This window comes from Hypanus sabinus, chromosome 10, assembly GCF_030144855.1.
Source record: "Hypanus sabinus isolate sHypSab1 chromosome 10, sHypSab1.hap1, whole genome shotgun sequence".
In the NCBI taxonomy this organism is placed as follows: Eukaryota; Metazoa; Chordata; class Chondrichthyes; order Myliobatiformes; family Dasyatidae; genus Hypanus; species Hypanus sabinus.
The window spans coordinates 145,397,710-145,419,763 of NC_082715.1; the positions used below are offsets into that span (position 1 = coordinate 145,397,710).

At 41.7% G+C, this 22,054-nt stretch overlaps 1 protein-coding gene across 2 annotated transcripts; it reads right to left on the minus strand.

Moving 5' to 3' along the window:
- Positions 1-1,042: 1,042 nt before the first annotated feature.
- Positions 1,043-11,136, minus strand: gp1bb (glycoprotein Ib platelet subunit beta). Of its 2 annotated transcripts, XM_059983179.1 has the most exons (3): positions 10,872-11,136; positions 6,018-6,091; positions 1,043-2,679 (listed from the first exon to the last, which is right to left on the minus strand). In XM_059983179.1, exon 3 carries the CDS (start codon positions 2,668-2,670, stop codon positions 2,116-2,118), a length of 555 nt encoding a protein of 184 aa, XP_059839162.1. In that variant the 5' UTR covers positions 2,671-2,679; positions 6,018-6,091; positions 10,872-11,136; the 3' UTR covers positions 1,043-2,115. The 2 variants fall into 2 exon arrangements, with proteins under 2 accessions (XP_059839162.1, XP_059839160.1); XM_059983177.1 differs by lacking the exon at positions 6,018-6,091 and having other exon boundaries at positions 10,872-11,130.
- Between the last annotated feature and the right edge of the window lie 10,918 nt (positions 11,137-22,054).

Consider the following 22,054-nt stretch of genomic DNA (forward strand, 5'->3'; position numbering starts at 1 on the left):
AGTTCAGTTAACTGCGTATTAAGGTGAAGGTGTCCGATCAAGTTGTTACTTAAGGGCTTCATCTTCCCTTTACAGGCCGCGCCCGGGTAATGAACAGGTTTCATTCTTACAGATAGTTGTTAGTCGATTTTGCCCATAAGTTGAAAAATACATCCAAAAAAAATCCATTCGATATGTTAGTAGACCTCCAAGTATTGTAAAGAATGACGTTGAAATACATAAGACTGATAAGAAAGAGCTATTGGACAGAGAGCAGGCTAGTTCTGCTTTTCGTATGGATGAATGTACGTATACGTCAGTCAGTCAGACCATTGTATTACATTAATGCAGCTCGATCTTATGTATAGGTGTCAAGAAGTCGGCGTTCTTAACCCGGATACGAGGAAATAACTCCTACCAGGAAATATTATGTACCAGTGACTGACCTTAGCTCCGGGCGCAACTACAAAAAAAGTATCGTTGAATCAACTAACCTTCCTTCTTTCTTCTCCGGCCAGGAATAAGGAGAGTTCAATTACGCTGAATTCTGAGCTGATTTGAACCGAGTGTTTTGAGTTAGTTACAGAATCTTTACATTTGGTAAGTGAGTTTAATACGGAAGCTAAAGACAACGAAAAATAGTTTCGAATAACCGCCGATAGGAGTCGCATTGAAAGAGATTATCCTTCTCTAGCCAGCAGAGACGCTGTGGAGCAGTTTTCATTAAAATAGTGAGCGAATCACCGAATTAACTAAAAAATGGAGCAAGATTATATTTGTTTAAAAGATTAATGGAAAAAATTGAATTGTTAAGACGTTTCTAAATTTCTGAAAAGAAAAGGAACTAGTGACGACGGTATCCCTATTCTGCTATGCCCGGAGCGATTCAACAAAACTTATAATAATGACTTTGTAAGGTGTTCAGGAACATGAAAGATCTGCCTCACTAGGGAATTTGGTCGCCAGTGTTGCCAGAGCTGATTTTAGCTAGAAGGACACAAGCCGACTTCCTCTAATATACTATATAAGAAATAAAAGCGAATCTTGACTAATGGGGTTGATTTGTATAATGTTCAGTTTACTGGTATCTCACTTTCATGGTAAATTTAAAACAACCTTAATCAATTTCCTCAGGCTACAGTATTTCCATATTAAATGATACAGTTATTACAAAATGATGTATTGATCTTGAATAATTGAATCTAGGTCAATAGATGTACAATTTCATGTTTAAGTACAAAATCAAAATAATTCAGATGTTGGATATCTGAACTAAAACAAAAGTTACAAACATTCTATGGGCCAGGTAACACCTGAAGAGCGAAAGAGGGATAACTGGTCAAGTCCATTACTTCAATCAAACTTCGGTTACTCTCCATAGATCTTTCCAGGCCTACTGAGAATTTACAGCATTTTCTTCTTACATCGTGATTTCTGTATTGAGATTGACTTAAACACAGAAAAGTAAGAGTTGTCCAAGATTACAGTGTATATTTCGATACTGTAGATAAACTTCAATCTGCAGAATTAACATAGCCTTAAGAAATATCAGTATTAAATCTGCTTCGACAGAAAATGTTATTCTTTAACATTGCTTTAGCAGTTTTGTCAATAACATTCATTCCCACAATAGAGCGTTGCTTAGAGAGTCATCGACAATTCTTTCTTGTGCAGATTGACCATTTGTAATTTCAAAACTGTATCTTGATGCATTTTGTACCAATCGTCCCGATTTCTGCTCAACCCCTCCTTAACCATGGAGTGATTGAAAGAAAGTAGTCCTAAATATTTTGTGAGGATTACATAATTTTACAGGGAAACTTTTCTCAATATCAATCAATTAAAAATTTTCAATGACAACACCAGAGACTGCCACAATTCCAGGCTCTAATATCTATGCCGACATACGTTTAAAATTTCCGCAGGAGTTTCCTGGAAAGAGATCAAAGGATAGCAACGCGGAATATTGTAGAATGGCAACGCGGTATTTCAGCATCAGCGGAATAAAACAAGAGTCTACTTTTTTCGTGGCGCTATTGAAGAACACAGACAGGGAACGTGCGGGAGTTCCATCAAATACTGGAACATGAGTGGGCATCAGATAAATGGTCAATGCTAGCCCGAATGGACAGGGTTTTATTTTGTCGATCGAATAGCTTCTTCCGAAAGAGTCTCAAATCTCCTCAGATAGATAATAACAAATATCAGAAGAATGGCTTGGATGACGATGAAGATGAACAGTGCGATCTGACATATCAGAACAACGTCACAGTACCAGTCATTGCACGCGGAGATGACTTCATCCTCGGTTAGATACAATATCCGCCTGTTCTGAAGCTCAGCTGGCGAGGAACATGTTAAATGCTTATACTGGGAACGATCTTCTTGTTTAAGAAGCCAAGATCTCAAGTATAAAATATCACAATTGCAAGCCCATGGGTTATTGTCCAACGACACAGACCTGAGGTGAAGCAGAGAGTCGAAGAGGCCGTTGGGGATGGCAGAGAGCTTGTTGTTGCTCAGTTTGATTTCGGTGATGGTGCCCAGAAAGTGCTTGGGAATCGTGCTGATATCCAGTTCCTGGCCGCTGCAGTCCACAAACGTCCCGAAGCAGCTGCACATTTCCGGGCACTGGAAAACCGGTACCGGAAGCATGGAAAGAAATACAAGGACCGTTTCTTGCCATCTCATCGTAATAACCTGAGGAGGGGAAAACGGAATATAAGTTGCCCTAGAAATTAAGCAAGGATAGGTAGAGCCGCTGTTGGTGATAAATGCCCGCATCAGGATCCGGTAGAATCACTCGTGGGAATACATGGGACTGCAGATGTTTAAGTGTGGAGCAATTTCAGGTAAACTGCGCCCCCTCCATCCCTTTTCTCACCCCTCGTGTACACAGTTCCCGCGACATCTACTCCCACCCCACTCCCTATCATGCAGTTTCCTTCCCCTCCTCCACACACTCCATCTGCCCTCCTCCTCCTACTGGGTTTCCCTTCTGTTCTTACCACCTCCCTTACTTCGTTTCATGCTCTCCTTTCTTTCTTGTCAGACTGCATCATTCGCAGCTCTTTGTTGACTTCACCTAGCGCCTCCCAGCCTCTTTGAATTCCCCTCTCCATCGGCCTATCACCCTTCCTCACCTGGATCGACCAGTTGCTTGCTAACTCTTGATCGGCCCCTTCCCTTCACCTCTTTATACTGCAATGACTCCTCTTTCAGATGAAGGTTGTCGACGGTCCATTTCACTCCTACGATGCTGTATCACCCAGTGAGTTCCTCCCCAGCATTCTTGTTTTGTAGGCAGATATCGAATTGAGCGCTTAACCGTTTCAAGTGTATTTCAAACTTAGGTATAGGACTGGTAGATTTAGTGCGAGGTCTGGGAAATCTCTGGGCTATCACAGCAGTAGTACTGACGGGATTTGACTGCATGCTGGCGCCTATGATAATCGCTCACTGCGCTACAGTGTGAATGCTACACTGTCAGAGATTCCACTTTTCAGATGAAGTGTTAAACTGGACCCAATCTAGCTTCTACGGTGCACATAAAGAAACCCGTTTCACTTCTTTTCAATTGGATTGTTGACTCGTTTGTCGCCAGTTATCTTTGAAGTAGCATCTGTAGAGACTTGGAGTGAGAGGACTACCCTATCCTAACAGACTAAAGAAACTGGATCTGTACGCTTTTCAATTAGAAGAACTAAAACATAAACTCTAAAGTGTATGGCTAGATAGATACTGAGGTGTTTCTGCTAGTGAAAGAGTCTGAACGAAGGGATATCAATACAACAAATGAAGTGGTCATTTAAAACCGAGGCGGATAGAAATTTCTTCGAAGAGTGTTGCGAATCTCTGGAATATTGGAAGATACATCATTGGAGGTCTTTAGGTAGGCGGGAGCAGAGATACGTTTTGAAAAGGTCAGGAAATTAAAGGTTATGGCGATTGAGCACCGAGGAAGGGTTAAAAGCTAAGGCAGATCCGCCGTGGTTATGCTGAATGGTGGGGCAGGTTTTAAAGATTGAGGGATCTATCTACTACTGTTGCTAATATGTATTTCAGTGGTAAACACAATTCAGTGCACTTGATTGTCCACGAATTTATTTAGAGATCATGGAAGAGTCGTGGGAAGTCCTGTATCCCAAATCCTGTGGTTTATACACGGTTTCAAATCAACATCATTTGAAGAATAAGTTAACATACGGGAGTTAAATCCTGAATTCAATTCCCCATGGACTCATCAACAGAGTTGCTATCCATCAAACTTATTGGGTCTTCCAGGCTCCAATGGTTCAATCATAAACTAGGTGCTGCCAGTTTATACAAGGAAATCTGCAGATGCTGGAAATTCAAGCAACACACACAAAATGCTGGTGGAACACAGCAGGCCAAGCAGCATCTATAGGAAGAAGTACAGTCGACGTTTCGGGCCGAGACCCTTCGTCAGGACTAACTGAAAGAAGAGATACTAAGAGATTTGAAAGTGGGAGGGGGCGATCCGAAATGATGGGAGAAGACAGGAGGGGCGGGGATGAAGCTAAGAGCTGGAAAGTTGATTGGCAAAAGGGATACATAGCTGGAGAAGGGAAAGGATCATGGGACGAGAGGCCCAGGGAGAAAGAAAGGGGGAGGGTAGCACCAGAGGGAGCTGAAGAGCAGGCAAGGAGTTATTGTGAGAGGGACAGAGAGAGAAAAGAAAAAGGGGGGAGAATAATAGATAGATAGATAGATAAACAAGGGATGGGGTGAGAAAGGGAGAAGGAGGAAGGGCATTAACGGAAGTTAGAGAAATCAATGTTCATGCCATCAGGTTGGAGGCTACCCAGACGGAATATAAAGTGTTGTTCCTCCAACCTAAGTGTAGCTTCATCTTGACTGCATCTGGTGCTCCCAGTGTGGCCTGCTAGTATATATTGGCGAGACCCGACGCAGACTGGGAGACCGTTTCACTGAACACCTACGCTCTGTCCGCCAGAGAAAGCAGGATCTCCCAGTGGCCACACATTTTAATTCCATGTCCAATTCCCATTCTGATATACCTATCCATGTCCTCCTCTACTGTCAAGATGAAGCCACACTCAGCTTGGAGGAACAACACCTTTTATTCCGTCTGGGTAGCCTCCAACCTGATGGCATGAACATAAATTTCTCTAACTTTCGTTTATGCCCCCTCCCCTTCTTAACCCATCTCTTATTGATCTATTTATTTATTTGTCTGTTTGTTTATTTATTTATTTACTTACTTACTTACTCTTGTTTGTTTATTATTTTCCCCCTTTATTTCTTTTCTATCTCTGCCCCTCTCACAGTCACTCCTTGCCTGTTCTCCATCTCTCTCTGGTGCTCCCCTCCCCCTTTCTTTCTCCCCAGGCCTCCCGTCCCATGATCCTTTCTCTTCTCCAGCTCTGTATCCCTTTTGCCAATCAACTTTCCAGCTCTTAGCTTCATTCCTCCCCCACATCTGTCTTCTATCATTTCGGGTCTCCCGTCCCCCTCCCATTTTCAAATCTCTTAGTATCTCTTCTTTCAATTAGTCCTGACGAAGAGTCTGGGCCCGAAACGTCGACTGTACTTCTTCCACCAGCATTTCGTGTGTGTTTGCTGCCAGTTGATACTTCCTCGGAAAGTTATCTCACTCTTTACTATGGGAGGCGGGGTGTAGTGTTAAGAGCACTACTGGTTCACAGAGGCTGGAACTGAATTGCCCGCTGAACTAGAGCAGCAGCGTTTCTGGCCGATCAGTGCGGCGAGGGATATGAAGTATCGTTTCTTCGTTACTCTGCTACGAAACTCATCTGGAGAGGGACTTCCTGTTCAATTTATATTTAGCCTTACTCTACCTCTCCCTGGAAACCAATAAGTTCCAAGCTATCGATTTTTCAAATGAATGCATAAGAAAGGTTGGAACGTTTTGTTCTCAAAATGATGTAAGGTATTAAATCAAATATATCGAAAGCTGGTCAAATTCCTTCCTTAAAAATCGCCGGCTGGAAAAAAAAGAAGGGCGTAGGGTCAAGACAAAGGTGAACACTTACTTGGAGACTCTGTTTGGGACCTCCTCTTTACACTGACATGCGGGCAAACACGTAGAAAACCAGGGAACGGAAGGCTACAAGGGGGAGAAATTACTCAGCCAGCCGCCTTTACACAGTCGATGAAAATCGATAAAAATCGGTTCTGTTTTTTTTTTAATTAGACAGAATATTGCCCCATAACTTATCCCTCCTGAATTGTATTCTGTAATTGCGTACATATCTTGTTCCGTCGCTTTGGGATTTCTCCCCTTGTGAACACGGGTAAACGCGTAAGGATTTTGCGGAGCTATAGACGCCTCATTTAAACATCGACCAGTACAGTACATGCAGGCCATTCGGCCCCCAATGTTGTGCCGAACCAGCTAAAGAGCAAATCAAAAATACCCAAACATGAATCCCTCCTGCCTACAATATGTCCATATCCCTCCATCTTCCTTACATCCACATGCCTATCCAACCGCCTCTAATGTACTTGCCTCTACCACCATATCAGGCAGTGCATTCCAGGTATCCATGATTCTGAGTACTTACCCCTTGCATGCCCCTTGAACCTACCCCCGTCCCATTCAATGCATGCCCTCTGGCATGAAACCCTTGGAAACAAATACTCTATCTGTGCCTCGCATAATCTTATAAACTTCTATCCGATCTCCCCTCAGTCTCTGGCGCTCCAGAGAAAACTATCCAAGTTTATTCTGCTTCTTGTAATAGCACATGCCCTTTAAACTAAGCAGCATCCCGGTAAATCTCTTCTGCACCCACTCCAAAATCTCAACATCCTTCCTATAGTGGGGCAACCAGAACTGCATGCAGTACTCCAAAAGTGGCCCAACCAGAGTTTCACAAAGTTGCAAGATAAGCTCCGGATTTTTGAACTCAATGCTTCTATTAAAATAAGCAAGAATTCTGTAAGCCAATTTTCAAACTCGTGCAGCCCTTTCAAGAAGCTATGAACGTGGATCCCAAGATCTCTTTGCTCAACAACACTGAAGAATTTTGCCCTTAACAGTGTACTGTCCCCTTGCATTTGACCTACCAAGCTGCATCACCTCACATTTATCTGGGTTAAACTCCATCTGCCATTTCTCTGCCCATGCTTGCAAATGATCTATATTGCACTGTATTATCTAGCAGTCTTTCACGCTATCCACAATTCCACCAGTCTTGGTATCATCCGCAAATTCACTAACCCACCAATCTAAATTTTCATCCCGGTCCCTCATACACATCACAAACAGCAGAGGTCCCAGCACAGATCCCTGCAGAACACCTCTAATTACAGACCTCCAGCTCGAATTCTGAATCCAAACAGCCAATTCGCCATGCAGCTCATGCATCCTCATCTTTTGGATTAGCCTCCCATGAGGGACCTTGTCAAACACCTTACTAAAATCCATGTAGACAACATCCACTGCCCTACCCTCATCAATCTCTCTCGTCAGCTTGTCAAAAAACTCAATCAAGTTGATAAGACACGATCTGATTAGTAATGCAACTCCCTCCACCCCCCCCCCACCACTATCTTTTCTAAAATGTCGAAAACCTGGTACATTAAGCACCCATTACTGCCCCTCTCTCAACCAAGTTTCAGTAATGGCTACAAAATCGTATTCCAGGTGCTGATCCATGCTCCGTTCATCACCCTTATCTATAATACCCCTAGCATTAAAGTATACACACTTCAAACTATCCCACCTTTCATACCTGTTATTTCGATTCTGCCTTTCAATATTTTCCTGTTATTTACCTTCCGGTCTGTTCTTTCACCTACTGACCAGGGGGTTCTTCAAAACTAGTTTAAACCCTCCCGAGTAACATCGGTAAACCTCCCGGCCAGGATATTGGTTCCCCTCCAGTTCAGATGCAACCCTTCCCTTTTGTGCGGGTTACTCCTTCCCCAGAAAAGGTTCCAATGGTCCAACAACTTGAAACCCTGTCCCCTGCACCATCTCCTCAGCCACCCATTCTTCCGTGCTGTAACCCCATTCTTACCTGCACTGGACTGTGGCACGGGGAGTAATCCGGAATTTACTACCTTGCAGGTCATTCTCTTCAGCTTCTTTCTTAACGCTAAATACTCGCTGCGTACAACGTGCTCTTCCCTTTTTCTGCATATGTAATTGGCGCCAATGTCCACTACGACCTCTAGCTGTTCACCCTCCCGCCTGAGAATATCCTGCAGCCGCTTCGATACATCCTGGACCCTAGCACCCGGGAAGCAGCACAGCATCTTGCTATCTCGTTTGCGCCCACAGAATCTCCTCTCTGTCCCCCTAATTATCAAGACCCCCAATAACTACCGCACAACTGACTTTACCCTTCCCTGTTGAGCCTCAGAGCCGGCCACAGCACCACCGGTCTGACTGCTACAATTGATTTGAGCGAGATCCTGGCACGTCTCCCCTGAGAAATGAATATGTGGTTCTGCCGGAGTCGTATAGAAGCTATCGGACACATGTAACAGTTCCCAAGCACACATTCAAAAATTGCTTCAACATTCCGTCTGGGCGCTGTTTACTACAATGCAACAATTCCTTTTGGTCACAAGCACAAGAAAATCTGCAGATGCTGAAAATGCAAAGCAATACACACAAATGCCAGAAGAACTCAGCAGGTCAGGCAGCATCGATGGAAAAGGGTACAGTCGACGTTTCGGAGAAAGACCATTCATCAGGGCTGGAGAAAAAAAAATGAGGTCAGAGCAAGAAGGTTAGGAGAGGGGTGTAAATACAAGTTAGTAGGCGATAGGGAATCATAGAGAGGGAGCAGTGAGAGAGGGTTTCACTGAACTTCCGTCGAAGGGAAGAAGTTAATTTCTTCAGGAGAGGCCTCCCTGGAAGAGTCTTCACAGTGTAATAGTCTAATCACAGACAAGAGAAAATGTGCATATGTTGGAAATCCAAGCAACACACACAAAATGCTGGATGAAATCAGCAGACCAGGCAGCATCTATGGATTTTTTTTTTTTGGAAAATAGTACAGCCGACGTTTCAGGCCGAAACCCTTCATCAGGACTGGAAAGGAAGGGGGGAGTAGTCACACTAAGGCGGCGGGGGAAGGGAGGAAGACGTACAAGGTGGCAAGTGATAGGTGGTACCGGGAATGGGGGAGGGGTGAAGTAAAGAGCTGGGAAGTTGATGGTGAAGGGCTGGAGAAGGAGGAATCTAATAGGAGAGAACAGAAGAGCCTGGAAAAAAGGAAAGGAGCACCAGAAGGAGGTGATGGGCAGGTAAGGAGATTGGTGAGAGAGGGAAACAGGAATGGGGAATGCTGAAGGAGGCGAGCGAGGAGGGGGCAATTACCGGAAGTTCGAGAAATCAATGTTCATGCCTTCAGGTTGGAGGCTACCCAGAGGGAATATAAGGAGTTGCTCCTCCAACCTGAGTGTGGCCTCTTCGTGGCAGTAGAGGAGGCCATAGACTAGCATGTCGGAATGAGAATGGGAAAGTCGAACTGGGCTCCAGAAATCCCTGTTTTTTGTGCGGATGGAGCAATGTGGCGTCACAACTGTGACGATAATCGGATAGAACAGGCAGCATAGTTCTTAATTAGAACATTACAAAGGTTTTGGCAAGAACAGGCCATTCGTCACAACAAACTTGCCAAATTCCTGTTCACATAATGTGTTGAAATAACTATCGAGTTTAGGTTTGAAAGTCTCTCAGGTTCTGCTGTCATCTACACAACTAGATAATTTGTTCCATGTGTCCACAACTCGCTCTGTAAAGAAATGTTTCCTGATATTAGTACTTTTAATCAGTTTTCCATTGTGGCCCTGTGTTATTCTTGATGGATAATTTTGATGTAGCTGCTGGCGTCCACCTTAATGGATTAAATCACTTCTATCATGTCTTCTCTCTTTCCACGTCTACTTAGACAAAAGACATTCAATTGTTTCAATCTTTCTTCATAGTTCATACACTACAGACCTGGAATGAGTCGAGTCGCCCTTCTCTGAACAATACATCCCTCACAAAATAAAGAGACGAAAATTGTACACAGTACTCAAGGTGTGGCCTCAAACGCATTATACAGCTTAAGAAGAACGTCTCTAATCATGAACTCCAACCGAGCGCATTATGGAGCCCAACATTCTATTAGCCTTCCTAATCGCTTCTGTGCACTGTCTAGATGTTGATAGGGATGGGTCTACCAGGATGTTCAAGCCCTTCTCACACAGTGCACTTTATAACTCAAGACCCTCAATGTATAGTTATATCTAATATTTCCTATTGGTAATAGTTTACATTTACGTACATTAAATTTCATCAGCCATGTATCTGCCCACGTCTGTATTTTGTTTAGATCTAACATTTGATTCTGCTGCCTAGATGTTATCAGCCCGATCCCTTAATTTTCTGTCATCTGCAAACTTTACTAGTTTATTTGTTATGTGCCTATCCAAATCGTTAATGTAAATTAAAAACAGCAATGGCCCCAACGGTGAATCCTGCGAAACCCCACTTTTAACATCTTGCAAGTGTGAAAATGATCCTCTCACCTTAACTCGTTGTTTCCTGTTTTTGAGCCAATTCTACGCTCATTTGCACACCTTACTCTGAATCCCTAACCCCTGTAATTTGATTATTAACCACTTGTCGGGTACCTTGTCAAAAAGCTTCTGAAAGTCCAAATAAACAATATCATCCGCTCTATTGTTATCATAAATTTTAGTTGCCTCTTCATAGAACTCCAGCATATTAGTGAAACATGTTTTCCCCTTTCACCTTAAGCATCACTGGAAATTAAAATTGTACATTAAACAATAAAAGACAAACACGTAGATTGATTAAAATTATTCAAAAGCTACAGCTTAAATTTTCCGAACATTATTCGTAACAATATTCAAATTACCTTTCAGTGTCTTTCCTCGCGTCCTCCTGAAAAATCTGTTTTACAACGGCTAAATGAAAACGAGATTAAACACCGGTACATGTGTACATATTTCAAATGATTCAAAAACTCTCTTCCCTTTTGGTTTTGAGTGAGCTAGTTAGAAAGTCACGTCGATCACAGAGAGGACACTCTGCTCTGGTTGATAAAGCGACCGAAGTAGCCGTAAACAGCTCGTTGCTTTACAGCCCCACCCTGTATCGTGTTCGACGGCACAAAGTCACCAAAGCCAATCAGGCTCCATCCATGGTAGCAATTTACAGCTTATCAGCTCGGTCATTGGAAATTAAAAGCTTTGTTTGTTCCAATAATAATTCAGAGCATCACGAGCTGTCACTAAAATATCTCGTGGCGTGAAGGCCATTCCCGACAATTCCACCCTCTGACCGGAAGACAACATACGTTTGAATACCCGGGGATCGGCATGGGTCTTCGAACAGAAATTAACAGATCCAACTCAGAACCTCTCCTCCGCGGTCAATGCAATGGTCCTTTGCACATTATACAATAATGTAAGTTGTCTGCAATCTTACATAAAACACGAATTTAGTCAATCAGTATTAGTCAATGATCAGCTCCTTAGGTTTATTCTTCGGAACTCAGCCACTGCCACAAACTGGTATACTTCTGTTAATAGATTTTGAAGATTCCCCCATCGAGAGCACATTGAGACCTTGTGAGCATTACTGCATCTTCCAAAAGATATTCAACTTGAAAAAATACTGTTCCATCTCATGAGCAAAGGTGGATGTGGAAAGTAGGAAGAAAAGTTCTTGTCTGTACACAATTTAACACAATGAGATTTCATGGGATAACAGATAAATTTTGAGGGTTAATACCTCCCTTGTCAGCTTAAATTTCCTCCTTGCCCTCATCTCTCCTGAGCCTGTCTTTCTAGATGAATGCTCAAGTCTGTAATATTAGCTGAAGGATTTGATAGGGAACAGCTGAGCCTCATCCATGCAACATCTTTCCAAACATGTTTGTAAAGAAACTCTTTATGAGATCCACTGGGGTGAACATTGTCATGTGCAATACCTGAGTGTAAGTTTTTTATTATCATTCATTTCTCATAATATACGCTTGCTAAACTATAACAAGGTATATTTTGTTTAGTGCAATGAAAGAGTTTACTATTGCAAAAAGATCTTTACGAAAGAGTGACCATAACCTGGTAGAATTCACACTGAATTTGAAAGTAATGTACTGTATTTCAATCCAAACGTGGAGTTTTAAATTTTATTAAAAGGATTAATGAAGATATGGGGGGGGGGGGGATTCATTGCACTTGTTTAGGAAAATGCTGTGAGGTTTTGTAGAGAACAGGGAAAGATAACATTTAAAGAAATAGTTAATCAATTGCAAAATGATACCAAACAAAAAACAAAAGGAAAATATTCCTGTGTGGAATGATTCCTCCAAGAGAACATGAAGATAACATTAAAGGAAGAGGCTGATGAAGTACCCAGAAATAGGATTCACCCAGGGGAATGGAAGTATTTTGGAACTCAGCAAAAGTTGACCAGAGAAATGAACAGAAGCAAGACAGAAAACGAAAATAAGCTGATAACATTGAGAACAGACAGTAAAAGGTTTTATAAGCATGTGAAGATGAGTGACAGCAAATATGGGTCCCTTCCAGACAGACACATGAGGAATAATGAGGGATAAGAAATGATAGGTTCTGATCCCTGATGAAGATAGCAGAGTTTGTCATTGAAGCATCGGTTAAAATAGATATCTGTACCCACCTGGAAGCCCAAGAAGAGTTTATTCATCATATATGCCAGGAAAGCACCTTTTTGACAGAGAAAGTTTTTTTAAAAAAAGTCTGTCCTCACAGAATACACAGAAATCCTACTAGAGTCTAGGAACAGTATGGAACAGAAGGTCAGTATTGACTAGCTCAAAGCTGATTAATCCCAAGGATCAAAAGATCCATATCACAGAATACAGGAGGAGCCGCTGCAGAGCAAGGACTTGACAAATGTGGTTTGGGGTTGTTTTCTGGCAAAGGTGTACTTGGTAAGTGGCAGGCATTCAAAAGTGAAATTTTTGGAGAAGGAATTTTGTATCTTCCTGTCAGAATAAAAGCCAAGGACAACTGGTTTCGGATACCTTGTTTATCAAGAGATATTGAGGCCCTGGTTATGCAGAGGAGCTGTGTTGCAGAATAGGCAGGAAGAAACAGATGAGGTACTTGAGTACAAAAAATGCAGAGAATACTTACAAAGGAAACTAGAAGGGCTAAAGGAAAGCAAGAGTTTGCTCTAGCAGCCAAGGTGAAGGACAATCCCAAGGGCTTTTACAGATATATTAAGGGCAAAATGATAGCAGGGGACAAATTTGGCCCTCTTGAAGATAAGTGTGATCATCCATCATGGAGCCAAAAGAGATGGGGGACATCTTAAATAATTTTTCCATCTGCATTTACTTGAGAGGCAGGCACAAAGACAAAACAGCAGTGAGGTTATGGACTATATACAGATAACAGTAGAGGAGTGTTTGATGTCTTGAGGCAAATTAGGGTGATTAAATCTCCAGGACCTAGCAATGTGCACCCTTGGACCTTGTGGAAGGCTAGTGCAGAAATTTCAGGAGCCCAGACAGAAATATTTAAATTTTAAAAATTCTAAAAACACTTAACAATAGGTGAGATGACAGAGGATTTGATGGTAGCTGATATTGGTCTGTTGCTTAAGAAAGGCTCAAAGAATATGCTGGGATACTATAGGCTGATGAGCCTGACATTATTAGAGGGTAAGTTATTGGAAGGTATTCTAAGAGACCAGATATTTGGATAGACAGGGACTTTTTAAGGATAGTCAACATGGTAGATTGTGCCTAACCAAACTCACAGAGTTTTTCAAGGAAGTTACCAGGAAAGATGAAGAAGGCAAGGCAACGGATGTTGCCTACATGGATTTTAGCAAGGAGTTTGACAAGGTCCCACTTGGGAAGTAGGTAAAGAAGTTCAACTGCTTGGCATTCAGCATGAAGGAGTAAATTGGATTAGACATTCCTTCACAGAAAAGCTAGAGAGTAGTAGCAGATGGTTGCCTCTCTGAATTGAGGATTGTGACCAGTAGTGTGTCATCGGGATTGGTGCTGAGCCCATTGTTGTTTCTAATCTCAAACATCATGGTAAATTTATTATAAAAGTACACGTACATTACCATATAAAACCCTTAGATTAATTTTCTCAATAAGTCCATAATAGAATAATAACCATAGTAGAATCAACGAAAGACTGCACCAACTTGGCATTCAAGCAGTATGCAAAAGACAACAAACTGTGCAAATGCAAAAATAAAGGAATAATAATGATAAGCAAATAAGCAATAAATATCAAGAATATGAGAAGAAGAGTCCTTGGAATTTAGTCCATAGATTGTGGGAACATTTCAGTGATGGGGCAAGTGAAGTTGAATGAAGTTATCCCCTTTTGTTAAACACCCTGATGTTTGAGGAGTAATACCTCTTTGTGAGCCTGGTGGTGTGTGTCCTGAGGCCCCACTACCTTGTTCCTAAAGGCAACAATGAGAAGAAAGTATGATGTAGGTGGTGGGTGTCCCTGACAATGGATGCCACTTTCCTGCAACAGTGCTTCAAGTAGATGTGCTCACTGGTGGGATGGGTTTTACCACTACCTTATCCATTAACTTTTGTAGGATTTTCTATTCAAGCGTATCATTGTTTCCCTACCAGGCTGTGATGCACACAGTCAATATACTCTCCAGCACACATCTATAAAAATTTGTCAAAGTTTTAGATGCCATGCTAATTATTTGCAAATTCCTAAGGAGGTAGAGGTGCTACTGTTCTTTCTTCATAAATGCACGTACATGTTGGCCCCAAGTGCTTCTCTGAAATGATAGTACTGAGGAATTTAAAGTTGCTGATCTCTTATCCTCCGATGAAGACTGGCTCAGGGACATCTGATTCCTCCTCCTGAAGCCACTAATTTGCTCCTTGGTCTTCCTGACGTTGAGTATTAGGCTATTGTGGCACCACTCAGCTATATTTTTAATATCCCTCCTATATGCTGATTCATCACCACCTTTGATTCAGCCTATGACAGTGGTGTCATCAGCAAACCTGGAGATGTGCTTAGCCATACATTCATGAGTGTAAAGCAAATAGAACAAGGAGCTAAGCATACAGCCTTGTGGTGCACCTGTGTAATGGAGATTGTGGAGGCGATGTTGTTGCCAATTCGAAGTGACTGGGGTCTGCAAGTGAAGAAATTGAGGATTCAATTACACAAGGAAGTATTGAGGCCAAAAACTTGAAGCTTATTGATTAGCTTTGAGGGGATGGTGGTATTGAATACCAAGCTGTCATTGATAAAGTGCATCCTGATATACGCATCTTTGCAGTCCATGTGTCGCAGGGTTGTGTGAAGAGCCAATGAGATGGCATTTGCTGTGGACCTATTGTGCTGGTAGGCAAATTAGAGTGGAATCAAATCATTTCTCAGGCAGGTATTGATATGTTTCATCACCAACTTCTCCAAACACTTCATCATTGTGGATCTAAGTGCCACTGGATGATAGTCATTGAGGCAGGTTACACTTTCTTCTTAGGCACGGTATAATTGAAGCCTGCTTGAAGCAGGTTGGTACCTCAGACTGCAAAGGTGAGAGGTTAAAGATCTCAGTGAACACTCCAGGCAGTTGATCAGCAGAGACCTTTAGCCATTGGCCAGGTGCCCCATCTGGACCGGATGCTTTTCATGGGTTTACACGCCAGGTATGTCAGCTTCAGAGACTGAAATCACAGGATCATCAGGGGCCTTGAGAGTTCATGATGGTTCCTCCATATTTTGATGGTCAAAGCGATCACAGAAGGCATTGAGCTCATCTGGAAGCGAAGCCTCTTTGTCACCTATGTCACTTGATTTCACTTTATAAGAGGTGATAGCATTTAAGCCCTGCCACATCTGTTGAGTATCCTTCACTGATTGAAGTTTAGTCTAGAATTGCTATTTCATCCATAGGATGCCTTTCTGGAGATCGTACCTGGACCACTTGTAACTTTCTTGGTCACTAGACTTGAATGCCTCTGATTTGCCCATCAGCAGGTTGCAGATCTCATGGTTCATCTGGGGCTTCTGATTAGGGAAGATTCTGAATGATTTTGTGGAGGCAGACTGTTTTTATGAATCCAAGAAGATTTGGTGAGGATACGGACAAGGTGAATGATTGTGCAAGAGTACAGTGGTTAGTATGTCATCCCAATAAATATGAGGTCATACAGCCTGGGGTACAAAACAGAAGCACACAGCAGTTTTAAATAATGCAAAAATGAGAAGGACCTAACTGTACTTGTACACAAATCAGTGAAAGCACACATACAGATGCAACAAGTGATTGTCAAGACAAATGGTTAGTAATTAGTTAAATGCATCAACCCTACTGGGGCATAGGCTGCCAACAGCAGCTTGCCAGAGCCCTTTGACCTGACCCAGTTTTTCAAGTTATTCTCAGGAGTAGCCCAGCTTTGAAGATCTTTCTTCTCTCAGGGATGAGATCTTTGGAGCTTATATCGCTGTTTCTTTAGCTCTGGGTATTTACGGTAGAGGGTTGCAAACCACATGCCCAATCCCCCTCCATTCATGGCAGGCCTAGGGACCATCCATGGTAGATGGTCATCTTTATTTTAAGAATACATGCATGTAAAAGTAACAAAAGTTTACTCTATTGTATATGATATTCATATGAATGCATCTGAATAGTTTCAATGTGCGGTTCTCTGGGGTAAGATTTGTAATCACAATGTTGGAACTGTTACCAAATGTTCCAAAGCTATCTTCAACAATGGTCACACCTTCACCCTTATAAACCCCAAACTATAAAATTCCCTTCTTACACAAGTCACTAAAGACTAGTACAAATACTTAGGGAAGCTGGCAAATATATCATTTGTATTTGTGATGAAAATGAACCGCTACCTGGAGAGATTGTGTGTCATTTATTTGGGACATTTGTAATATCTTGACTGGAGTAGACTGCATAGTATTGGTCTACTCAGTTAAGGGTGTTAACATTGGAACCAGGTTTACTTGTACTAAAACCTAGAATGAAAGGCTATATTATGAGGAAATTGAGGCTTATATCAGCTAGAGTTGAAAAGTGTGATGGGGGCAATTGAAACATGTAAGAACCCGGGGGGTTATGGTGGATGTGGAAATGAAGCCACCCAACACCAATACTTTACCATTTCCTGTCAGTTACCTTATGTACAGGCATTTCTGTCACTTTATGGACATACAATCAATCTATGTATATAAGCTATCTTATATATACATATTTATTTTCTAGACATTATTCTGTTGTTTACATTACTGTCACAAACAAGAGGAATTTCTGCAGATGCTGGAAGTCCAAGCAACACACACAAAATGCTGGAGGATGCTGTCTGGCCTGCTGAGTTCCTCCAGCATTTTGTGTGTGTTGCTTTCTCTGACTGAGATTTTTTTGTGCTGCATCAGATCTGAAGTGATAACTATTTTGTTCCTCTTTACACTTCTGTTCTGGAAATGGCATTAAACAATCTTAAATCTTGATTCTTGAATGTATCCTCGTGGGAAATCTAGAACCAGTATTCACTGATTCTGATAAAGGGTTGTTCATTTAGGTCAGAAATGAGGTAATTTTTATTCTTTCAGAGAGTTTGGAATCTTAGAAATTCTCATACACATAAAATGAGGCTCCTTTTCATCGACTACAGCTCTGCCTTTAATACTATCATTCCAAATAAACTGATTCCTAAGCTCTGGAACCTGGGTTTTAGCACTCAGATCTGCAGCTGGATCTTCAACTTCCTCACAGACAGGACCCAGGCTGTAAAGGTAGGGGACAAGCTCTCCTCTACAATCACTCTGAGCACCAGTGCCCCACAAGGCTGTGCACTCAGCCCCCTGCTGTACTCACTGTACACCCATGATTGCGTAGCCAAGATTCCATCGAACTTAATATATAAGTTTGCTGATGACACCACAATTGTAGTAATCTTGGGTAATGATGAGTCGGAGTACAGAGAGGAAATTAAGAACCTGGTGGCATGGTGCAAAGATAATAACCTATCCCTCAACGTCAGCAAGATGAAGGAATTGGTTGTTGACAAGAAGGCCCACCAGTGCCTTTACTTCCTGAGAAAGCTGAAGAAATTTGGCCTGTCCCCTAAAACCCTCACTAATTTTTATAGATGCACCGTAGAAAGCGTTCTTCTAGGGTGCATCACAACCTGGTATGGAAATTGTCCTGTCTAGGACCGTAAGAAGCTGCAGAAGATCATGAACATATCCCAGCACATCACACAAACCAATCTTCCATCCTTGGACTCATTCTACACTGCACGCTGTCAGAGCAGTGCTGCCAGGATAATCAAGGACATGACCCACCCAGCCAACACATTTTTCTGTCCCTCTTCCCTCAGGGAGAAGGTTCAGGAGATTGAAGATTCATACGACCAGATTTGGGAACAGCTTCTTTCCAACTGTGATAAGACTGCTGAATGGATCCTGACCCAGATCTGGGCCGTACCTTACTTGCACTACCTTACTTTCCCTTTTCTATTTTCAAATTATGATTTATAATTTAAATTTTTATTATATTTACTTCGATTTGTACTTCAGGGAGCACAAAGCACAGAATCAAATATCACTGTGATGATTGTACGCTCTAGTATCAATTGTTTGGTGACAATAAAGTAAAGTAAATGGTGGAGGCAGAATCTCTTGATATTCTTAAGAGAGGACAAGATAGATTGGAGAAAAGCAAAGGATGCATGGTTACTGGGGAGATAACTGCACAATTACAAGAAAGTATCACCCTATAAACTGGAGGACACTTGCCATATATTTTTAACTATTCAAAACAAACAAGATATCTGTATTTTATGCTTTGTAATAGTCAGGATAAGTTTAAGTCTAAGTTGCAGCCAGATATGAGAAGCAGAATTTAACCAGTGTTGATATTTGTAGATTTACAAATTACATATTGTTGTGTATGTACTGTATCAGTAATACTTGTTTGATTAAGCATTCTTTGTTGCTTAAGTAATTCATTATGATTATATGTACAAAGTATGTGAGTGGCATACGTCACCACACCAGCTCATTTATGCTGAAAGTTAAAACAAATTTAGACCATATTCCCAGCTCCTTGTTTTTGCTTTCAATTAAATTTATGTCTTGGAGTTACAAAACATGACAGCTGTAACATAGAAGTTTTAAACTAACCCAAGTCAACTACCTGTGTGTTGAAGCACAGCGATATGTTCAAGTTTTTAAAAGTGCAGCACACTTTCTTCGCAAGAGAAAACCAGAAAATGAATGAATTCATGGGGTCATAAGCTATGAGTACTGCATGATAATTATCATAAATGTTAACAAAACACAAAAATGGTTGGCTGGATCGCAAAGATTGACTCGCACGATTGCATATGAGGTAACTGGATTTTGCCTACTGAGCAAATTGAACAGCATTTTCAAGAAACTGAAACAGCTGATGAGAAGTGAGCACCAATTTGGCTGAGTGTATCAAATTTAAAGGCATATCATTTGTTCAGAAGTTTGCCTGCTCCAACCAAACCAGCCAAAATGAACTTTGCTGATATCTTGAAAGTAATGCAGGAACAATTGAGGGGGTGGAGCTATATAGTTATGGCACCCAATGGCGACTCCTTTGCTTGCATCTTCAAAAACAGTCCTATTTCCATCTTTAATATCTTTATTTTTCCCTTTCAGGGTTCCTTTGAAGACCCTAACCTGGAGTCACACTCTGACTTCGGTTCTTTGCAGGAATGAGACCTGCTCATGGGGTTTCACAATCAGCCACTATTCAGCATGCCAAAGTCTCAGCCACAGATTTCAGCACGGATTAAGCCTAGGATCTCGAGGACCTGGAGCTGGGTGAATCAAGGGTCGACGTCACCACAGGAGATCCATGTGTCATTGGGGAGTCGGAACATCTACTGTGAGGATGTGACCCGGGATCCTTGCAATCTCCAGGCGCAGAGCTCAGAAAAAGCAACGCAACAGACTTTAAACATCATAAACCACCGAGTTGTTTGTTATTTCTCCCCGCTCATTGGAAAATGGAGTCACCTCTTTCTCCCTTATTAGGAGAGAGCGAGCCTGCAGCATGTCGAAATATCGAGTGAACAATGTAGTCTTTGGGGTAACTGCAAGTCTGTGTCTTTGCTTTTGCTTTGCTGATGCTTGAGTGCTGGTAGCAGGTGCGCTTTAGTTTTACTGGTGGGGAAGGCGGGATCGCTGCTTGCTGCCGTTTACTCATAGGAAGAGGTAGCTGGGAGGGGGACTTCGGGGGTCTAACATTTAACTGTCATTCATTCTTTGGGGCACTCCTCTGTTTTTGTGGATGATTGTGAAGAAAAAGCATGTCCGGATGTATATTGTATACAATTCTCTGATATTAAATGAACCTTTGAACATTTAGAACCAAAGCTATTGTTGATTGCAGAACACTTGAGGTTTCATAAGTGAAATCTAAAGGAAAGGGAGTCCATTACAGCGTATATGGCTAAATTGAAAAAGTTGACTGAGCATTGTCAGTCCAGTGATGGGCTTCATGATGCACTAAGAGATTGTTTAATTCATGGAATCTTACAAGAAAGCATTCAAAAACAGCTCCTAACTGAAGCAAAATGTACATTTAAAAGAGCAGTTGAAATTGCTGTATCAATGGAAATAGCAGACAAAGATGCAATAGATTTGCAGTCAGGAATGAAAGTGAACATGAACAAAGTTGCAACGTCTGGATTGAGGCCTGCCTGGCTGAATAAATTGTGTTCTGATGTGGCAGGGGCTCACATGCACTAGACCAATGCAGATTTAAAGGTGACACTTGCAGAAAATGCAACAAAGGAGGTCACATCCAAAGAGCATGCCAGGCAGACAAAAATAAATAGAATGTACATGCAAGAGAAAAAGCTAAAAAGTCAAGTTACAGCTTCAAAAAGAGCACTAATTTGCATTCTGTTTATGAAAAATCTGATAACGATGGGAGTAACACAAGACTGAGTCAACTTTCGATTTACAGAGTGAGAAGTAACAACAGACAAGCAAAATGACTTACACCAGAAGTGAACAGCAAATTAATTTAATTGGAATTGGACACTGGATCAGCTGTTTCAGTCATTCCACAAAATTAATTTGAATGGCCTTTCAAAGATACAGAACTGAAGCCTGCAGATATCCAACTAAGAACTTATTCTTGAGAAAAGATAATTCCTGAAACGATGAGATAAAACAACCAATAAGCCAAAGTGTATGTGATTAAAACAGGAGGGCCAGCATCGTGGGGTCAACAGCTACAACTTGATTGGAATCCATCCACCATTTGCATGCCACGTCCTCTGTAATAGAATCAACTGAAAGTGAATTAAGAACGGTTCTGGATGATGCCAAAACAGTCTCCATGCCCAACAGAGGGCAAACAGATGTTGTTGCCAACCTCTGTGCCTCTGATTGGAAAGCATATTGGACCAAGGAAGGGCCAAGCTGCTCAGCAGATTCACAAATATGATTAAAGCAGTGGTCTGACTACAACATATTAGAGAAAGCTTCTGATATGTTAATCAGGCAGTTGCTTGTGATATGTGGCTTGGTTTTAAGCTGGAAGAGAGTTCAAGGAGCTTTAGGAAAGTTGCAAACATCCAGTTTTTGTAAGTAAGAAGAACCATAATCTGCTCTGAGTGGATAAAGGTTATTGCATGAAATTCATGTGAGAAACAAAAACCTGCTTGTAAAATTAGATGCAAAGACCAAAGACCAGTTTGGAAGACCAAACAGAAAGGAGTCAATGGAGATCTGAAAACAAAGGATTCATCACAAGATGTTGTGAATGAGGAAACCGAGAGGAGAGATCAGATCAGAAGGGTTAATTCCAGTGAATATTCCAGTGAACTAAATGCACCTTCCCAAGATCAAGATGGACATCCTAGAAAGAAGAAAAGGGAAAAGAAAGAGAAGTATGAAATAAGTGCAGTAGAAATGGAAGTGGGTAAATGGGGCCTAATTTCATGAGAAATTAGTGAATACAGAGATAATCACAACAAACTAGAAGAAGAAAAGTAGAGAGAAAGAAAGACAGGAAGTTGAAAAGGAGAGAAGAGAT

Coding starts and splice junctions, on each gene's coding strand:
- gp1bb (XM_059983179.1), bottom strand. CDS start 2,670: ATGAGATGGCAAGAAACGGTCCTTGTATTTCTTTCCATGCTTCCGGTA.